General features: G+C 37.3%; 1 protein-coding gene across 2 annotated transcripts; it reads left to right on the top strand.

The window, feature by feature from the left end:
* Positions 1-11: 11 nt before the first annotated feature.
* rpp40.L (ribonuclease P/MRP 40kDa subunit L homeolog) lies at positions 12-19,475 on the top strand. Of its 2 annotated transcripts, none has more exons than XM_041565506.1 (8): positions 12-247; positions 1,776-1,920; positions 3,302-3,370; positions 4,813-4,887; positions 6,316-6,441; positions 8,007-8,199; positions 17,166-17,300; positions 19,090-19,472. In XM_041565506.1, the coding sequence occupies exons 1-8, from the start codon at positions 131-133 to the stop codon at positions 19,286-19,288; spliced, it is 1,059 nt and encodes a 352-aa protein (XP_041421440.1). In that variant the 5' UTR covers positions 12-130; the 3' UTR covers positions 19,289-19,472.
* The last annotated feature ends 500 nt before the right edge of the window (positions 19,476-19,975 follow it).

The following is a 19,975-nucleotide window of genomic DNA, read 5'->3' as shown; positions in this document are numbered from 1 at the left end:
AAAGTCGATATGGTGACAGGAAGTGTCGTGTCGGTCCCTCCTTCCCTTCTATCCTGGAGCGTGAGGACGTCAGTAAAGTGAAAGAGAGAAGTGTGCACGAGTAGCGGTGTGAGGAGAAGGAGGAAGTAACATGTTGCGAGAGCTGGAGGCTTGTCCCCGGCACTTGTTTGTGTGTGAGAAGTCCAGTTTTCTGCAAGAGAAGAGCCGCCACTCGGCGCTGGTCGAGTCGCATTATTACAACTGCAGTGTGAGTTCGGTGCTCAGTACATGTGTCGGAGAGTAGCTTCTCCATACTCCCCCGCTGCCTTGTGTATCTTAGGAATGAACTCAGACCAACATCAGCTGTACGAGGATAAGCACGGGCGCATGGAACATACCATCTAGTGATGCACAGGGGTGGGGTTATCCACAGCTGCAGGAACGTGCTGAGAAAGAAGCAGCAGTCGGGTACAGCCATACATTGAACACTGACACTTAAATGGGTCGTTCACCTTAAATAATGGCAAATTCTAAGTAACGTTTCAGCTGGACTTTGTTGTTTATTTTTTAAACAGTTTCTAAATTATTTGCCATCTTCCTCTAACTCTTTCCAGTTTTCAAAAGGGGGTCACTGACCCCATCTAAAAACAATGCTCTGTAAGGCTACAAATATACTGCTACTTTTTATTACTCATCTTTCTACTCAGGCCCTCCCCTATTCATATTCCAGTCTCTTATTTGAATCGATGCATGGTTGCTATGGTAATGTGTACCCTAGCAACCAGATTGCTGCTGAATAAAAAGCAAAATAATTTAAAAAAAAAAATGAAAACCAATTGTAAATTGTCACAAAATCTATAGTACTAAAACTTCACTCAAAGGTGAACAACCCTTTTAATGGATCTTAAACTCAACTGCTAACCAATATGCCATAGGACTTGTCTCGTACTCTACTGTGGGTTTATTAGTGTTTTACATGAACTATTCTATATCCAAGCATTCCTATGGATAAAAGAAAAGATGTGTTTCCCTCATTAGGTTTCCACTGAGACTTTATTATCTATAATGTTTGGGTTTTTGTGTTTGCAGATAGTGGATTTTAGTGGCAGAACCATGAAAAGCGTGGTAATCATCACGAGCGAGACACTTATTGCAGAGAATAGCTCATTTGATGAAAACAAAGATTTGATTGCTCAAGTAGGATTCTATGAGAAAGGGTATTTCCTTTGTTGATCACAGGTTTCTATATTTATAACTGTACCACAAGCTTATCTATTTTGCAGCATTTATTTGTGTTTTGTATTCCCTTTTTACTGGCAAAAAAGCACAGATTTAATTTGCAATTGGCTTTCATTTTTTATCATTTGTGGTTTTTAAGTAATTTAGCTTTTTAATCAGCAGTTCTCTAGTTTTCAGTTCCAGCAATCTGGTTGCTAGGGTCTTAATTACCTTAGCAACTATGCAATGATTTAAATAAGAGACTGAAATTTGACTAGGGGAAAGATAGAAAGATGAGTAATTAAAACGGGCAATAACAATAAATGTGGAGCCTTATGGAGCATTTGTTTTTAGATGGGGTCAGTGACCTCCATTTGAAAGCTGGAAAGAGTCTGAAGAAGGCCAATAATTCAATAAACAATATAAAAAAATAAATCGGTTGAAATGTTGCTTAGAATTCTACAACATACAAAAAGTTAACTGAAAGGGAAAAATATTTCTGAAAATGCATGTGTATATACATACTGTCTATATTGTGCATGGTGCTGTTTCTTACTGTAGGAAATGTATCTCCTTAGGTGTCCCTTTTATTGCCGGAGTGCGCTAGTTTACCAGAACACATTAAAAGGACTATTGACAACTTTGGGAGATATTATCTTGTCCGGAATCTGTCACTTCATGAATTTGTGAAAGAAGACTTTATAAACACGTTTGTAAAGAAAGGTAAGGTAACTTTTCATTTAACCTACAAATTGTATATATGTAAAAGAAGAAGATATTAAAATTCATGTTTGGGTTTCATGACCTGTATAAAACCCCTACATGCCTTTATATGATCCTCAAACTCCTCGGTGACTTAATATATTTTACAGAATTTTGATAAATTAGAATTCATATATAATATAGATACTCGTATTTACAATATATATATAGATATAGATATATATACACAACTCCTCAAAGGACCCGCACTCCAATTTGGTGAATATATTAACTTTTATCCATACTTCATACTCATCCAACGTTTCACCCCCTCAGGAGGGCCAAAACGTTGGATACACAAGTATGAATAAAAGTTAATATATTCAACAAATTGGAGTGCGGTTACTTTGAAGAGAGTAATATATACACATACTTGCCACAACACCCTAAAGTGTTCCTAAAGAATGGCTCACAGTGGAACTAAGTTGCATGTACAACCGACGTTTCCGTAAACCCCATTGGGACCTATTTCAAGGTTCATATACAAATGCAAAGTGCACTTAAATAGTATCCTCCCCCCAATAGTGCAATATTAAGTGATAACGTGTGTGTGTGTATGTGTGTGTATGTATGTATATATATATATATATATATATATATATATATATATATATATATATATATATATATATATATACATATACACACACACTGTGTGTATATATATATATATATATATATATATATCTCCACAAAAACCGCACACATAGGACTTGTTAGTGCAAAAAATGAAAAAATGTTTTATTCCGACGTTTCGGTTCACATACTGGAACCTTCCTCAGGTGGGGTACCAGGAAGGTTCCAGTATGTGAACCGAAACGTCGGAATAAAACATTTTTTCATTTTTTGCACTAACAAGTCCTATGTGTGCGGTTTTTGTGGAGATATGTACAAGCTAGTAATTTAACCAGCACCTGGGCAGTTGCCTTAATTGAAGAGTGTGCTCCAGTTTTTGGACTTGCTATATATATATATATATATATATATATATTTTATTTTATTACTTTTGCACACACATTGTGAGAAGGTGGTGCAATCTAAATATTGATTTATCAGAAATATTTTCAGTGAATTGATGCATTTATCTAACCTACGTCAGTTTTTCAGAATGTGTTCTACTGCTTTGAGCAATAGAACTGCATTATTTTCTGTATAGTGAATCATTGCGTCCGTAGCTTATCACTTGCAAAAAGAATCATACAAATATTTTTCACAATGGAACAAAAATAATTTATAATTCAAAAATGTTGATGAATATTTGGCAAATGAGAAATCGGCTCCATAGTAATGTTGTGGATATATTTCAGCTATTCTTATTTTATGTCTTTTTGTTTTTTTTCAGGGGCATTCTATGCACTTACATATAGAACGAGGATTGACCAAGATAATAGTGCAGCAGTGTTGCCAACAGGTAATGTTTCTACTATTAGGGCTTAGCGCAGAAGCCTCATTTAATTGTTACATTTCCTCAGGAGGCTGAAATGTCTGTATATGTTAACTGTTATGTCTTGTGTTTGTGTCCTCTTACTCTGTAAAGTAAATAATTGTTAATGCACCAGAGGTAAATTATTTAATAAAGCTAGCCCTACACATTGGAAACCATGCAAAGATGAAATGTCTATGTTTGTGGCCACTTGTAAGATATCTGTCTATGCCAAAGTGCATTGCCAAAAATGTATTATCTATTAAATAAATTGATGGTTTTGGACTGCATTAATTCATTTGGGATATGGGATTGATGATATTGAAAATGTTTTCTCAGCCCCATAACAGTCATGTTAAGTTGCAAAACATGTAGGTACACTGTTTATTAAACCTTCATGAGGAACACATTTGGACTGCTTAAGTGCTTACAGGGGCAGGAGGGGGTTAAAGGAGAAGGAAAGGCAAAACATAAATGCTTTTCTACATTAACACTGGTGTACAGATAACTCACTGCAGGTTTCGAAAGTTGTCTGCCTGCTGGTATGTGGAAGCATGAGCGCTCTGCGTAGCCTGGCGTGTGTGACTCGGGTGACGTCACTGAATCTGCAGGTGTCTTCCTCCCTGCTGCCAGAGGCAGCCTTGAGGCGCGTAGAGCAAAATTTCTGTTCTTTGCGCATGTCTTAGGGCTCTGCTTTTTCCCTATGTTGATGACACGCATGCAAATTCGGCTATGCGTGTGTCATCATTGACCCCAAACACCACGCCCCCCCAGCCCATCAGATCATTAGCGTCTCAGTACTAAGTAGACGCAGAGGCATAAATGATTGCAGTATACTGGGGACAGCAAGCAATGATTTTCGGTGCGCAGCGAGTGGACAATATATATAATAAAAAGCTTGTGGTGTGCAGCGATGGGAAAATATTCGCTCCTGGGGTCAAGGCTTTTTTTTCCCGCACATGCGCAACAAGGAGAATGAGGCAGAGGGAAGCTTCCTGTACTTTACAAACATGGCGCCTGTGTTATTACAAATGCGACCAGAACAACAAGACGGATTTCAAACGATAGGATTGGCCTGGGTAAGTTAAAACTTTAGCGATTTAGGAACATTAGAGGTAGATAGGTGATGTTTTTTGCCTTTCCTTCTCCTTTAAGGACAAAGATGTAGTTAGTATAAAGAATTTGTAAAAAAACAGCTTCAGTCCACACTTGCAAGGCCCCTGTAATAACCTTCATGGCAGTTTACTCTTTAATTGTGAATAGAAACTCGGTGGTGAGTGCTGGTTTAAAGATCTAACATCTCTGCTAATAATCACTTATGAGCCAGGCTTCTCTAAGGTTTTTTAAATCTGTTTTTTCTCACTGGGAATGGTTACCAGTAGCAATTGAAAAGAACGGTTTGGTTAAACAAGATTTATTTTTCCCCATAGGAAAACTAATTTTATCTGTAGACAAGGACACCTATGAGGAACTGGGTCTTCAAGGCAAACCATCCCTTTATTCTGGTAAAAATCCCCTGCGACATAGTGAGTATTTTCAGTGTGTGTGTGTGTGTGTGTGTGTGTGTGTGTGTGTGTGTGTGTGTGTGTGTGTGTGTGTGTGTGTGTGTGTGTGTGTGTGTGTGTGTGTGTGTGTGTGTGTGTGTGTGTGTGCGTGCGTGCGTGCGTGCGTGCGTGCGTGCGTGCGTGCGTGCGTGCGTGCATAGAGAGAGAGATATACTAGACCTTATAAAATGTTTTAGCTATTATCCAAATTGTCTTTTTTTCACTGCCCTGCCCCCTCCCTATTTCAGGAGTGTGTTGATGTCTTAGAGTGACACCTTCCCACTTTAGGAATTATTGTTGGTAATATTATTATTTTAATGTTATGTGGGCCAGAGAATGTGCTTCAAGAAATACATATCAGCAGTGTATGCCAGCATAACATGGGCCTATTTTGTTCTGGCACAATAGTGAAAATATACTGCAGCCCTCGCAGTCCATTTTTATTTCAATCATGCTTAAAAGGACATAGAAAGTGAATTCAAGTGCTAAGGTTTTTTTTCCCCCAGGCCGCAATCCTTTTATGGAGAAAAATGCCTAGAGTAGATGAAGGGACCGATTAATGAATAGTCATGGTTGCAATGCCTGCAACTTTTTTTCCTTCATTTATCGAAACATATTTGATTTAAAAAAAACAAAAAAAAACTACTTTTGAAGCATATTTATTTAACATCCACTATGTTAAAGGGGATATAAAGGCAAAAAAATTAAATTCCATTTTTACTTTCTAATGAAAAAGAAATCTATCTCCAGTATACTTTAATTAAAAAATGTGTACTGTTTTTATACTAAACCTAACTGTGTGCAGTAAAATTCCCTCTTTGTTTTACTTGCTCTGACTGCTGTGGATAGGAAATGTCAGACTTTCCCTAACTGCTCCACAGGGAAACTGATCATGCTTTCAAACGGAGGGGGGGACTCCCCATCTTCCCAGAACTCGAGCAGCTTTGTTTGTTTCCCTGTAGAGCAGCCAGCGACCTTGTAGAGATTTGTACCTGCAGACCCAGTGCAGTCTTTATATTCTGATTATTAATCAGTCTTGCTGTTTCTGCTTCTATGGCAGAAATTATTTTACTTCTATTTGTTCTGACAACTATTGTACTGTTTTGATGATTCATGACGATCCCTAAGCTTAACCTCCCAACTGAAGCCCAGCCCACACGGAGCATGTGCGTAGTCTTGGTCTTGCAAAGATGTTTAACAAAGTTACAAGATGACAGCCTCCTGCAGCCAACTTTAAAATCATAAATCAATTGTTTAATTAAGCTTCTTGTGCAGTTCATGTTTATATATAGTACAAAATACAGCATTTCTAGCATTATTCTATTTTTCCCCTTTAAGAGCATGTATTTCATTAAAAAGATAAAAACTGCAAAATTTTTATATTTCCAGTTATTCAAGTTGACCTAACTGAAGAAGGTCTAGCTTCTGGTGGCAAAAAATTCCAGCGTGTAAACTGGGCATTTACTGAAAAGAAACCTTTAAAATTTGACTTTCTCCTAGCTTGGGATAACACAGGTATTTCTAATAAATCTTACACTGTACATAAAATATTATTCAAATGCTACTTACAGACCGAACTTGGCTCTCTTAAAAATAGTTTTCTGTGGAAATGCTCATAGGCATTGGCACACACTTTTTACTAATCTTTTAGTAGAATAACTTTTGTTCAATAGACCGTGAAACTACATTCTGCATATCTTTCAGCATTTGTAATGTAAACTAAATATCCATATACTGTACATAATACAACTCAAAGCCTTGTATGGAGTAGTGTCCACTAAGACACTGAGATGCTTGTCTGGAAGGAACTAAATGTGTGTTGCGTTTAACCTGGAAATTAGTCCTTTTTAAAATTAAACTGGTTTACATTGATCGATTTGAAATAAGTAAATTGATGTTGCCTTTTGACTGATTCTTACTCTACCCCAGACAGAGGGCAACCAAGTTATTCTGGCTAATATTAAATTTTCTAATTTGCCCATTTAATCTTTTATGAAACCCCATGTGAGTTTACTAATCATTTGGGGCTTGTGTGTGGGGGAAAAAAAGCTTGGCAACCTTCATACGTTTACCCGACTGTCTTCTTTTTAAAGGGATAATATCATGGGAAAAGTGTTTTTTTTCTTCAAAATGCATCAGTCAGACCTCTGCACTGAAATACATTTTTCAAAAGAGCAAACTTATTTTTTACATTTAATTTTAAAATCTGACATGGGGCTAGACAGATTGTCATTTTTTCCAGCTGCCCCCAGTCATGTGACTAGAGTCACTGATAAACTTCAGTGAGGTGATGTAATTGGTATTAAAAGCCGTTATTGTTTAAATTAGGTTGTCTGGTGATTTACCTTTAAGGTAACTTTTAGTATGTAGTAGAATGGTTAATTTTAAGAAACTTTTCAATTGGTTTTTATCATTTATTTTTTATAACTTTATAGTTATTTGCCTTTGTCTTCTGATTCTTTGCAGCTTTCAAATGGGTGTCACCCTTCTAAAAAGCAAATGTTCTGTAAGGCTAAAAATGTATTGTTATTGCTACTTTTTCTTACTCATCTTTCTATTTGGGCCTTTCATATTCCAGTCTCTTATTTAAATAATGCATGGTTGCTAGTGTAATTTGCACCCAGCAACCAGATGCAAATTAAAGAGCTGCTGGATAAAAAGCTAAATAACTCAAAAACCTTAAATAATAAAAAATTAAAACCAATTGCAGATTGTCTCAGAATATCACTCTCTACATCATACTAAAAGTTATCTCAAAGGTGAACCACACATTTAAGACAATGTTACTGGAGTCGGTTCTCCTCTAGGTCATTTAATCGGCTTTAATCAGATTGCTTGAAACATTGTTTCAGAATTCAAAATCAGGAGTGAAGAAAATGCTTTCAATCACAATTACATTTTTGGGTGGAGGACCCCTTTATATTTTTTTAGTAAAAATAATCTCAAGCATTGTGCATAATAAATTGCACACCTGTGTTCAGATATATTTCTCTTCTACATACACCTTTTCTTCATGTATTTTAATCTGTGATGTTTATTTTTATTTTTTTTGAGTGTGATCCTCTTTGTTTTGTCTGCAGAAGCTCCTTTCATATTGTCATACTTTTCTAACTACGATGTGAAAGAGTGTAACTTTAAAATAACTTCAAGGATTTCAAGAGATTTGCCTTGCCCCGTGTTGAAGAGTGGGGACCTGCAAGGGAAACCTGAAGAATCGTGTAGTTCTGAAGAGCTTTTTGACTGGCTCGGTGCTGTGAGCAATAGCATTGACTGGTGGGTAAAATTCTCTAGACGATTATCCATTATGTTCTACAACTTTTATAATTAAGAGACAGCCAAACTGCAGTACATAGAGAGACTTTATCTAGACATGTGGCTCATATGGCTTTTCATGGCCCACCAGCATAGCTTGTAATCTCTATAAAAATTAAAAACTTTATTTTAGATTTACGCTAGTCATTTCATGTGCATATCTCTCTATATTGCGCAGCAAAATTTACCAAAAACCCAAAACTTGAAATAGAATGGTTTTTGGAAAAGGAAAACATGAATGGAGAATACCAAGCCTTTTGAACATTTTTCAAATGTGGCATATCAAGCTAGTAGAACAGGTCAATCAACCTTTCATTGGCAAAAAATACATTCTTAGTCAATTTTAGATACACAGTACAGTATATTCATAAACATTAGATCTCTTGACTTGTAATGGCACATGGGACATTTTGTCAGCCAAACGAAAAAAGCCCCTTGGATTTTATTTAAAAAAATGCCTGAAAATTAAATTTTGATTGGTCGAATATCTAGTTTATGATAGTTTGTGAGTTTTTAATAAACTCCTATGAATTTGAAATTTGACCCTTGATAATTCTGCCCCTTAAGGTTGTGATGTTATATCACAAAGTATTCCATTATAATATGGAGGGGGTGTAAGATTACCACTATAAATTATGGGTCCAGGTACACATGCCCCAGACCTGCAGCATATGGAGTAACCACAGCAACAGATATGGCCATAAAATGCAGGAACAGATTTTAGACAGGCATTAATGGTCCAGACCCAAAAACAAGTATTTTGCATTGTACTACTTGCGATTATTTAAGCCTAAAGGCTATTTTACACCTTAAATAATAACAATAAATTAGTTTATTTTACATCTATTTATTGTGATTTTTTTTAAGTTGTAAAATAAGCTAGCGTTCTTTGGGGGACTGGACCAGAGCCAGCCTCTTATCTTTTTCCTGCACTTTATGGTCCTTGAAATTAGTTGCTGGGGACCCCTAACATTGCCTTTGTTGGTAAGATTTAAAGTGCCTTATTTTAAGTGTCAATAGGTGTGAAATAGTATAAAAAGGGTTTTTTTTCTTTTTAATATTGTACTATATTGCAGTGATGAAACATTGTCCTGTTGAGATTCATCCACAAGTGTGGAAATTAACACTAACTTTTCAGACAAATATGCAGCCCATTGAGGGTGGTATATTTTTAAGGGAAATCCTCAAATTTCACAAATGTTTTGTTCCTTTTTGTGCACTCTGATATTTTTATTGTCCTTGGTTCTGATTTAACCCTTTAAGTGCCAGCAGAATTTCACATTTTGGTTACGCGAAATGCCAGCCGTTTTTGAAACATTTTGTGCTCTCTCACTTTAGGGGCATTTTCTGAGGGGAAACCTATAGTTTACCTAGGAAAACTATACATTGTTTTTTTCGGTAGAAACTGAGCTTTCTAAATCTGCCTGAGTTTTCATGTATTTCCACCTGTGCAAAAAAATTTATAGTGCTAAATACCAAAAAAAAAAGAAAAATTACCATTTTTCTTCGTATATCAATTTATACCAGAAAAATATTTCATTTTACGGATGAAAATCCAACTGATTTGGAAAGCCTTATGTCTCTCGAACGTGCCAATACCAGATATGTATAGTTTTAGGGAGATTTAGGACTTCTGTACCTCAAAAACTCCCGGCAGTATATTGCCGAATTTTGAAAGCACTAAGGCAGAAAACGGCATGCTTTAGATTCCAAGGCAAAAACTCCTGAAACCGTAGGTTTACCCCAGAAAACCATACATTTTTGAAAAGTACACATTCTGCCGATTACAAAATGGGTAACTATGTCTCTCTACTCCCAACTACCAAACATAAAAGCTTGTCTGAACATAGCGGTTCTTCAAAAAAAAATTCAAAATTCTGAAAAATCATTTCAAAGGTTTTATTTTGCTGCTCCGCATATCCCAAACTATATTAGGTACCAAGAAAAAGCACCTGAAATATGATTGCCAGGGGTCCACTGAACAGTTTGATACCCATTATGCATAGGTTTACCAAAGTATCTGGCATTTAGAGACACCAATATGAAGTTAGCACATCCAAATTGATCAGGACTTTACTTCAGCTACTGAGAAATCAACACATTGACTGCATTTTTTTTGGGGTAAAAACACAGAAATATATGTTTACCCCCAAAACCCATATATTTTTGGAAAGTACACATTCTACCGAATCTAAAATGGGTACCCATGCCTTTCTGCTCCAAACTACTGAGTCGCAAGGCTTTCCCACAATTGTCGGTTTTGGTGAAATATGTGAAAATTGCCTCAAACCTTCAACTTCTCAGCACCATATCACCCATGTATCGTTATTCACCAAGAAAAAGCACCCTAAATATGATTGCCAGGGTTCCTCCAAACAGTTTGGTGGCCATTGTTCATAGGTTTACCAAAGTATCTGGCATTTAGAGGCCCCAAAATGAAGTTAGCGCATACAAACAGTCCCGTGGGTAACTTCAGCTAATGAAAAATCAACACATTGACTGCATTTTTGTGGGGTAAAAACACAGAAATATATGTTTACCCCCAAAACCCATATATTTTTGGAAAGTACACATTCTACCGAATCTAAAATGGGTACCCATGCCTTTCTGCTCCAAACTACTGAGTCGCAAGGCTTTCCCACAATTGTCGGTTTTGGTGAAATATGTGAAAATTGCCTCAAACCTTCAACTTCTCCGCACCATATCACCCATGTATCGTTATGCACCAAGAAAAAGCACCCTAAATATGATTGCCAGGGTTCCTCCAAACAGTTTGGTGGCCATTGTTTATAGGTTTACCAAAGTATCTGGCATTTAGAGGCCCCAAAATGAAGTTAGCGCATACAAACAGTCCCGTGGGTAACTTCAGCTAATGAAAAATCAACACATTGACTGCATTTTTGTGGGGTAAAACACAGAAATATATGTTTACCCCCAAAACCTATATATTTTTGGAAAGTACACATTCTACCGAATCTAAAATGGGTACCCATGCCTTTCTGCTCCAAACTACTGAGTCGCAAGGCTTTCCAACAATTGTCGGTTTTGGTGAAATATCTGAAAATTGCCTCAAAGCTTCAACTTCTCAGCACCATATCACCCATGTATCGTTACGCACCAAGATAAAGCACCCTAAATATGATTGCCAGGGTTCCTCCAAACAGTTTGGTGGCCATTGTTCCTAGGTTTACCAAAGTATCTGGCATTTAGAGGCCCCAAAATGAAGTTAGCGCATACAAACAGTCCCGTGGGTAACTTCAGCTAATGAAAAATCAACACATTGACTGCATTTTTGTGGGGTAAAAACACAGAAATATATGTTTACCCCCAAAACCCATATATTTTTGGAAAGTACACATTCTACCGAATCTAAAATGGGTACCCATGCCTTTCTGCTCCAAACTACTGAGTCGCAAGGCTTTCCCACAATTGTCGGTTTTGGTGAAATATCTGAAAATTGCCTCAAAGCTTCAACTTCTCAGTACCATATCACCCATGTATCGTTACGCACCAAGAAAAAGCACCCTAAATATGATTGCCAGGGTTCCTCCAAACAGTTTGGTGGCCATTGTTCATAGGTTTACCAAAGTATCTGGCATTTAGAGGCCCCAAAATGAAGTTAGCGCATACAAACAGTCCCGTGGGTAACTTCAGCTAATGAAAAATCAACACATTGACTGCATTTTTGTGTGGTAAAAACACAGAAATATATGTTTACCCCCCAAACCAATATATTTTTGGAAAGTACACATTCTACCGAATCTAAAATGGGTACCCATGCCTTTCTGCTCCAAACTACTGAGTTGCAAGGCTTTCCCACAATTGTCGGTTTTGGTGAAATATCTGAAAATTGCCTCAAAGCTTCAACTTCTCAGCACCATATCACCCATGTATCGTTACGCACCAAGAAAAAGCACCCTAAATATGATTGCCAGGGTTCCTCCAAACAGTTTGGTGGCCATTGTTCATAGGTTTACCAAAGTATCTGGCATTTAGAGGCCTCAAAATGAAGTTAGCGCAGACAAATAGTCCTGTAGGTAACTTCATCTAATGAGAAATCAACACATTGACTGCATTTTTGTGGGGTAAAAACACAGAAATATATGTTTACCCCCCAAACCCATATATTTTTGGAAAGTACACATTCTACTGAATCTAAAATGGGTACCCATGCCTTTCTGCTCCAAACTACTGAGTCGCAAGGCTTTCCCAAAGTTGTCAGTTTTGGTGAAATATCTGAAAATTGCCTCAAAGCTTCAACTTCCCAGCACTATATCACCCATGTATCATTACGTACTAAGAAAAAGCACCCTAAATATGATTGCCAGGGTTCCTCTGAACATTTTGGTGGCCATTGTTCATAAGTTTACCAAAGTATCTGGCATTTAGAGGCCCCAAAATGAAGTTAGCGCATACAAACAGTTCCGTGGGTAACTTCAGCTAATGAAAAATCAACACATTGACTGCATTTTTGTGGGGTAAAAACACAGAAATATATGTTTGCCCCCCAAAACCCATATAGTTTTGGAAAGTACACATTCTACCGAATCTAAAATGGGTACCCATGCCTTTCTGCTCCAAACTACTGAGTCGCAAGGCTTTGCCAAATTTGGCGGTTTTGGTGAAATATCTGGAAATTGCCTCAAAGCTTCAACTTTCCAGCATCGTATTGTCCATGTATCATTACCAGCATAAAGCATCCTAAATATAAACATAGGGGTCTACTAAACAGTTTGATGCCCAATGTGCATAGATATACCAAACTTTGTGGCGCACAGAGACCCCCAAATGACAATATGTATAGACATTTTCACGGCTGACGCGCTTGCTGCTTCAATATAACCACCTGGTGTGTGTATTATGCGACATTAGACCACCTAACAGTACAGAGACCCCAGAAAACCATATATTTTCAGAAAGTACACATTCTGACGAATCCAATATGGGTAAATAAGTGTTTCTACTGCAAACTGCCAAACTGCAAAGCAATGCTGAAAATAACAGTTTTTATCAAATTTCAGAAAATCGTCACAAAGCTTGAATTCTACCCCATTATATGCCACACATTTCGTAACTTATCAGCATAAAACATCCTAAATATGAACGCCAGGGGTCTACTGAACACTTTGATGCCCAATATGCATAGATATACCAAACTATGTGGCGCACAGAGACCCCCAAATGACAATAGTGTATATACATTTTCACGGCTGACGCGCTGGCTGCTGCAATATAAGCACCTGGTGTGTGTATTATGCAACATTAGACCCCCCTAACAGTACAGAGACCCCAGAAAACCATATATTTTCAGAAAGTACACATTCTGACGAATCCAATATGGGTAAATAAGTGTTTCTACTGCAAACTGCCAAACTGCAAAGCAATGCTGAACATAACGGTTTTTATCAAATTTCTGAAAATCGTCACAAAGCTTGAATTTTACCCCATTATATGCCACACATTTCGTAACGTATCAGCATAAAACATCCTAAATATGAACGCCAGGGGTCTACTGAACACTTTGATGCCCAATATGCATAGATATACCAAACTATGTGGCGCACAGAGACCCCCAAATGACAATAGTGTATATACATTTTCACGGCTGACACGCTGGCTGCTGCAATATGAGCACCTGGTGTGTGTATTATGCGACATTAGACCCCCTAACAGTACAGAGACCCCAGAAAACCATATATTTTCAGAAAGTACACATTCTGACGAATCCAATATGGGTAAATAAGTGTTTCTACTGCAAACTGCCAAACTGCAAAGCAATGCTGAACATAACGGTTTTTATCAAATTTCGGAAAATCGTCACAAAGCTTGAATTCTACCCCATTATATGCCACACATTTCGTAACTTATCAGCATAAAACATCCTAAATATGAACGCCAGGGGTCTACTGAACACTTTGATGCCCAATATGCATAGATATACCAAACTATGTGGCGCACAGAGACCCCCAAATGGATATATAGTAGAAAAAATTTACAAGGCAAAACAAAATAAGGCAGTAAAGAGTGAAATGCAAAAAAAATCCAATAAAACCACAAAAATCAATGTTTTTTTTCCAGACTAGTGTTATCGGCCGTCAGAATCACAGTTTGAATATTTTAGCTGGGCCAAACAGGTTATACGGCTAGAAACAAGTGAACACAACATACGCAGAGCTGAAAATGCAATAAAATGGCTAAAAATTCAATAAAATGGCTAAAAATGCACCAAAATACCCAAAATTGCAATATAATCACCGAAATAACATACAAAAGGTATTGCACAGTACGGTTAGCGAATACGCTATTCGTAATGGCAATAAAACATTTTTTTCAGCCAAAAAAAGAAACGATGCGATAAGAAAAAAAAAAAAAAAGCCACAATGCCATGTATGTGCGTGTGCGTGTGTACAAATGGTAAATTACATGTTATGTGCGCGTGTGTGCGTGTGCACGTGTGTGTAAGTGCAGTGAGTGTAAGTGACCCCCCCAATCCCCAAAAATGTGTGTGTAAGTGTGAATCTAAGTGTGTATTACTGTAATAAGTGTGTGTTGGTGTGTTTGTGTGTGTAATTGTTGCACTAACCTGAAAAAGTCGCTGGAGACTGTTGCACACGATCAGGAAGAGCCTCTGGAAGAGATCTGCGACGTCATCTGTGTCCCTGTGCTGTGGGGGCGGAGATCTCCGGCGCGGTGTAGGCTGCAGCAGCAGGACACGTAAGTAACACGTGCCTGCTGCTGTTTTTGGGCCCCTGGGCGATCGCGCCCCAGGGGCCACTCGATCCCCTGCTCTGCTCGTTGCCTAGGGGCAGGGGATCGTGAAGGAGCGGAGCGAGCGGCTCTAACAGCCGCTCCTCCGCTCGCAAACCCGGAAGTGCTGCAGAACGTAGAATCTACGATCTGTGGCACTTTGGTCCTTTGATCCACAGAACGTAGATTCTACGTTCTGTGGCACTTAAAGGGTTAAAGTGGACCTGTCACCCACACGTAAAAAGCTGTATAATAAATGTCCTTTTTAAATTAAACATGAAACCCAAATTATTTTTTTTTATTAAAGCATTCATAGCTTTTGTAAACTCATTTAAAAAATCTCAGCTGTCAATCAAATATTGCCTGCCCCTCCTCTATGCCTTAGGTGTAGAGAGGGGGCAAGCAATTACTTTTCACTTTCCATTCGGCACTTACTAGATGTCACTGCTCTCCCCACATTCCCCCTCCTTCTTCACCATTTAATTGTGTAACCAGGGCATGGGGATGGACAGCAGGTCCCCCGTTCTGGTGCACAAACAAGATGCTGAGATGATACAAGGCTTGTCTTAATAGCAGTGGCTCCTGTCTTAATAACATGGCTCCTGCCTGATTGTAAAAATATTTTGGATCTTGTTTCATAATTATAGCAATGTAATTAAAGTTCATTTTGCTTGACTAACATGATAAAATAGGATTTGGAATAATTTTTTTGAGTGACGGGTCCCCTTTAACATTGTGGTGCCGTTAGCGACCATATTGCAACATCGGGAGATTTGAGTTTTTTTGTATTGTATTTTCGTCTGTCCTGCTTTCAGAAACATTAACTGAGTTTGTGGTAACTTGTGGCTCTCAAAAGAATTCAGTTATTATACAGGCAAGATCATTTCAGTCCTAACATCCCGCGGCAAAATATTTAGTTTTTGAGTGCTTGTTGCTGAATGTTAAACTTGGTGGAAAGCCAGCTTCGATAATTTTATTTAGACACAAGGATACCAGTTATTCTCTACTATCTGCTTGCTGGAATGTCTGCCTGAGGGGGGTAAATTCTGATATTAATAAAACCTTAAAATGTGCCCCACTGGCTAGACAGTCTGTCCTCAACTAATATCATGGTTAATAGAGAAATGCAGAAATAAAATCAGCAGTCGTTTCAGCCTTGTGGTCCTTTCTGTGCAAGTACAGAAGCCTGGAGACTTTGTTCATTTATTGATGATGCCATGTTAAAACATAAAATATCTGGAAAGATATTACTAGACTCTGGAAAACTAGTAAAACTAGAGGGAAAAAAAAATAGTAACCCCTTTATTATGAACTAGGATGATTTTATGCTAACTGCTGAGTGTGAACTCGGGTAAATAGGATCAACCCGAAACCTTGAATCAAATTCGATTGTAATTTTAAAAACTCGATTCAAGTTTTTACTCCGAAAAAACTCTTAATATCAGGAAGGCTGCAAACAACTCCAAATTGATCCCAGTACGCCTCCCATTGACTTAAACAGCAATGTGTCAGGTTTTAGATGGCAAGTAGTCGAATTTGAGTTCTTAATAGTATGATAAAGCTTGAAAATCTAATTAGAATTTTTGCAAAAACTCAAATCGAATTAGAATAATTCCCTAGTCGAATTTGGCAGTTTTGACCATAAAAAAAAAAACTTAAATTTCAATCTGACCCTTGATAAATCTGCCCCTTGGTGTGTGACAAACATTGGGAGCATGAGCACTGGAACAAGGGACAGAACTGAAGTGTTAATACTACAGAAGGTTAAATTGCTCTAGTGTGTATTCCTGTTTGGAGAACAACAGAAAGTATTTGAATCCTATTGTAACGTTGGTGAAAGAAATTGTTTCTTACTCATTTGACCTTCAGCTGAGAGAAGTTCCTGTTTTCTTTGATTTTATGGATTTTTTTATTTTTGTAAAAGTGGGAGGCACAGTGTGTGAAAGGAACGGTATGAGCAGTTGGTTGTCATACAGTATGCTGCCTCTGGAAGCCAGGAGTGGCAGATTGTAGAAAGAAAGAGCAGTCACAAACAAAAAAACATTAAAACATTTTAAAAATAACAATTTGAATCACTAGCAAAGAAATCACTTGGTCAAAACAATTGCAGATTACTGTTATTTCTTTAGTATTTCCTAAATATGCAGATTTTAATCCTTTTTTTTTTTATTGCATTCCAGTGATAATGATTCATCCAATTTCATATCAACCTTTTGTTGTCCACATCCGAATAACACAATAGAACGTGCGCATCTGTGTACAATAAATGGATTTGTAATACCAGAGAATATCCAAAGGCTACTCGATCAGTTACGGTAAGTTTAAAGGGATGGTTCACTTTCAAGATAACTTGTATTATGTTATAGAATGGCCAATTCTATGCAACTGGTCATCATTGGTCATCATTATTTATTTTCTATAGTTTTTTTTAATTATTTGCCTTTTTCTTCTGACTCTTTCCAGCTTTCAAATGGGGGTCACTGACTCCATCTAAAAAAAACAAATGCTCTGTAAGGCTACACATTATTGTTATTGGTACTTTTTGTTACTCATCTTTCTGTTCAGGCCTCTCCTATTCATATTCCAGTCTCTTATTCAAATCAGTGCATGGTTGCTAGGGTAATGTAAACCCTAGCTACAAACTTGCTGAAATTGCAAACTGGAGAGCTGCTAAATAAAAAGTTAAATAACTCAAAAACCACAAATAATAAAAAATGAAAAGCAATTGCAAAGTGTCTCAGAATAACATGTCATTTAATTTAAAAAAATTACATTTGGCTGAATCCAGCAATGATGATGATAATGCATTTTAAATAACCATCATAAAAGAGAATATATAGTACATTTAAATTTTTGTGTTACTAATACTTCAGGGCAGATTTATTTAGGTTCGAGTTGTATTTTCCATAAGTCTTTGAGTTGATTTTTTTTTATTTTTTTTGGTCAAAATTAATTTCTAAATGAAATGGCTTGAATCCGAAAATGCACCATCTAAATTCTGTCAAGGTCATGTAGGAGTCAATGGCAGAAGTTTCTTGAACCATTTGAAGATGTTAATAGCTTTCATGATGTTCAAGGTTTGTTTGGAGGGTTTTGCCCAAAAACTCGATCAGTTCAAGCAATTCGAGCTTTTTTCAATGAAAACTCTTTTCAATTCGAGTTTTCGGATAGTTATCCTCGAGTTCATTCCATTCAAGTTTTTTCTTAAATTAGAAACCAGTCAAGTTGTGAGTTCATTCCAGTTTGAGGTATATAGAACTCTTAAATTCTACCTTTGATAAATAACCCCCTTCATGTGTTTTGTTGAACCATCTCTTCACCACCATGTTGTTGTTTTCAGGCACTCCGATCATCCCTGCCATAGATAAACCTTAAAGGAGAATTTAACCCTTAAAATGAATATGGCTAAAAATGTAATTTTATATACTGCACTTTTTGCACTAGCCTAAAGTTTCTGCTTCTCAATAGCAGCAATGATTCAGGACTTCAAACTTGTCACAGCGGGTCACCATCTTGGAAAGTGTCTGCGACACTCACATGCTCGCATGCTGAGCAGCTGTTGAGAAGCTAAGCTTAGGGGTTGTCACAAATTATCAAGCAGAAAATGAGGTTTGTCTATAATATAAGCTGATGCTACAGGATTGATTATTAAACTCTGATGCTAGTTGCAGTGGTTCTGTGCTGTCATGTAGTAATTATCTGAATGAATTACTTATCAGCCTTACTGTATATATGTTTACTGTATATTTTGAGTCAGTCCCTAAGCTCAGTAACTGACCACAGCACGGAGCATGTGCAGTGAGTCGGCAAAAAAGATGTGGAGCTACTGGGGCATCTTTGGAGACACAGATCTTTACTGCTAAAGGGCTGTGGTTGCCTTGGGCTGGTACAGAAGCCTAAAACATAATGTACAACATTTCTAGCCTACTTCTTTCTTTAAGCTTTTGTTCTCCTTTAAGAACACTGCTTGGCTCTGACTTATCTATGCTGTATGTTACATGTATGTTAGATAATTTTCTTTCTTAAAATATCAACTCCTATATTTTGAGGGGGAAATAAATTGTATTTAATGCTGCTAACTTTAATTTTCCTTTGCTATTCTAGTGAGTATTTTGCTGAACCTAAATTAACCCAATGGGTGTCCCTTATCGTGCATGGTTTTGCGGACAGCCCTGTGTCGTGGAAAGAGTATGAACATGGATTCTTTAAAGGTGGGGAAAACCTTTACAGCTTTGTTGTCTTTAACAACCAGGACTACTGGCTGCAGATGGCTGTTGGAACACATGATGGGTGCCCTCCATAATTCTGAATAATATAAAGCAATTTTAACTCGTTGAACTTATTGTGTAAGCTTCTTGCAGTAAAAAAATCTGCTGTACTGTTTAATATTTATTTTCAATAGTACTTATTTTTACATTAAAAAAAATCATACATTTGATTGACTTCTATAACAGACTGCTATAATACAATAAATAGCAACAGTGTCAGACGTTTGGATCACATACTTTTTTTATTTGTTTTGCTTTTAGTGAATGGTTATGAAGATTACATATAAAGGGTCTTCTTTTCTTTGTGTAATCTAAATTTATCAGTTCTCTAAATGCCAACAGTACCATGGTGGTATAGGAGGCTCAGCCCAGTCTTGCAGGAAGAGTCCGCTTCTGTCATCATAACATTGATTCTTGCTGGTTCCCCTCACTGCTCTGTCTGAATTTGGATTAATGGCAGCTACCGTTCTGTGAAGGCTGTGTACTGTTTTTTTTTTATCTGACAGTGTTTGAGTGCATTTTTATGAAAGAAACAATTCAAAACCGTGTCTATTAAAGGGCGACTATTCACTGCACAAATGAGATGGAAAGCATCTGTTTTTAATGCATTGCTGCAGTCCTGTAATGAATAATGATACATGCAGGGGCCTATTTATCATGCTGTGTAAAAAGTGGAGTGAAGGTTACCCAGAGCAACCAATCAGTAATTATATTTCAACAGT

This window comes from Xenopus laevis, chromosome 6L (assembly GCF_017654675.1).
Source record: "Xenopus laevis strain J_2021 chromosome 6L, Xenopus_laevis_v10.1, whole genome shotgun sequence".
NCBI lineage: Eukaryota > Metazoa > Chordata > Amphibia > Anura > Pipidae > Xenopus > Xenopus laevis.
Note: the sequence above shows the minus strand (reverse complement) of the source record. Positions and strands in the feature narration are given on the sequence as shown.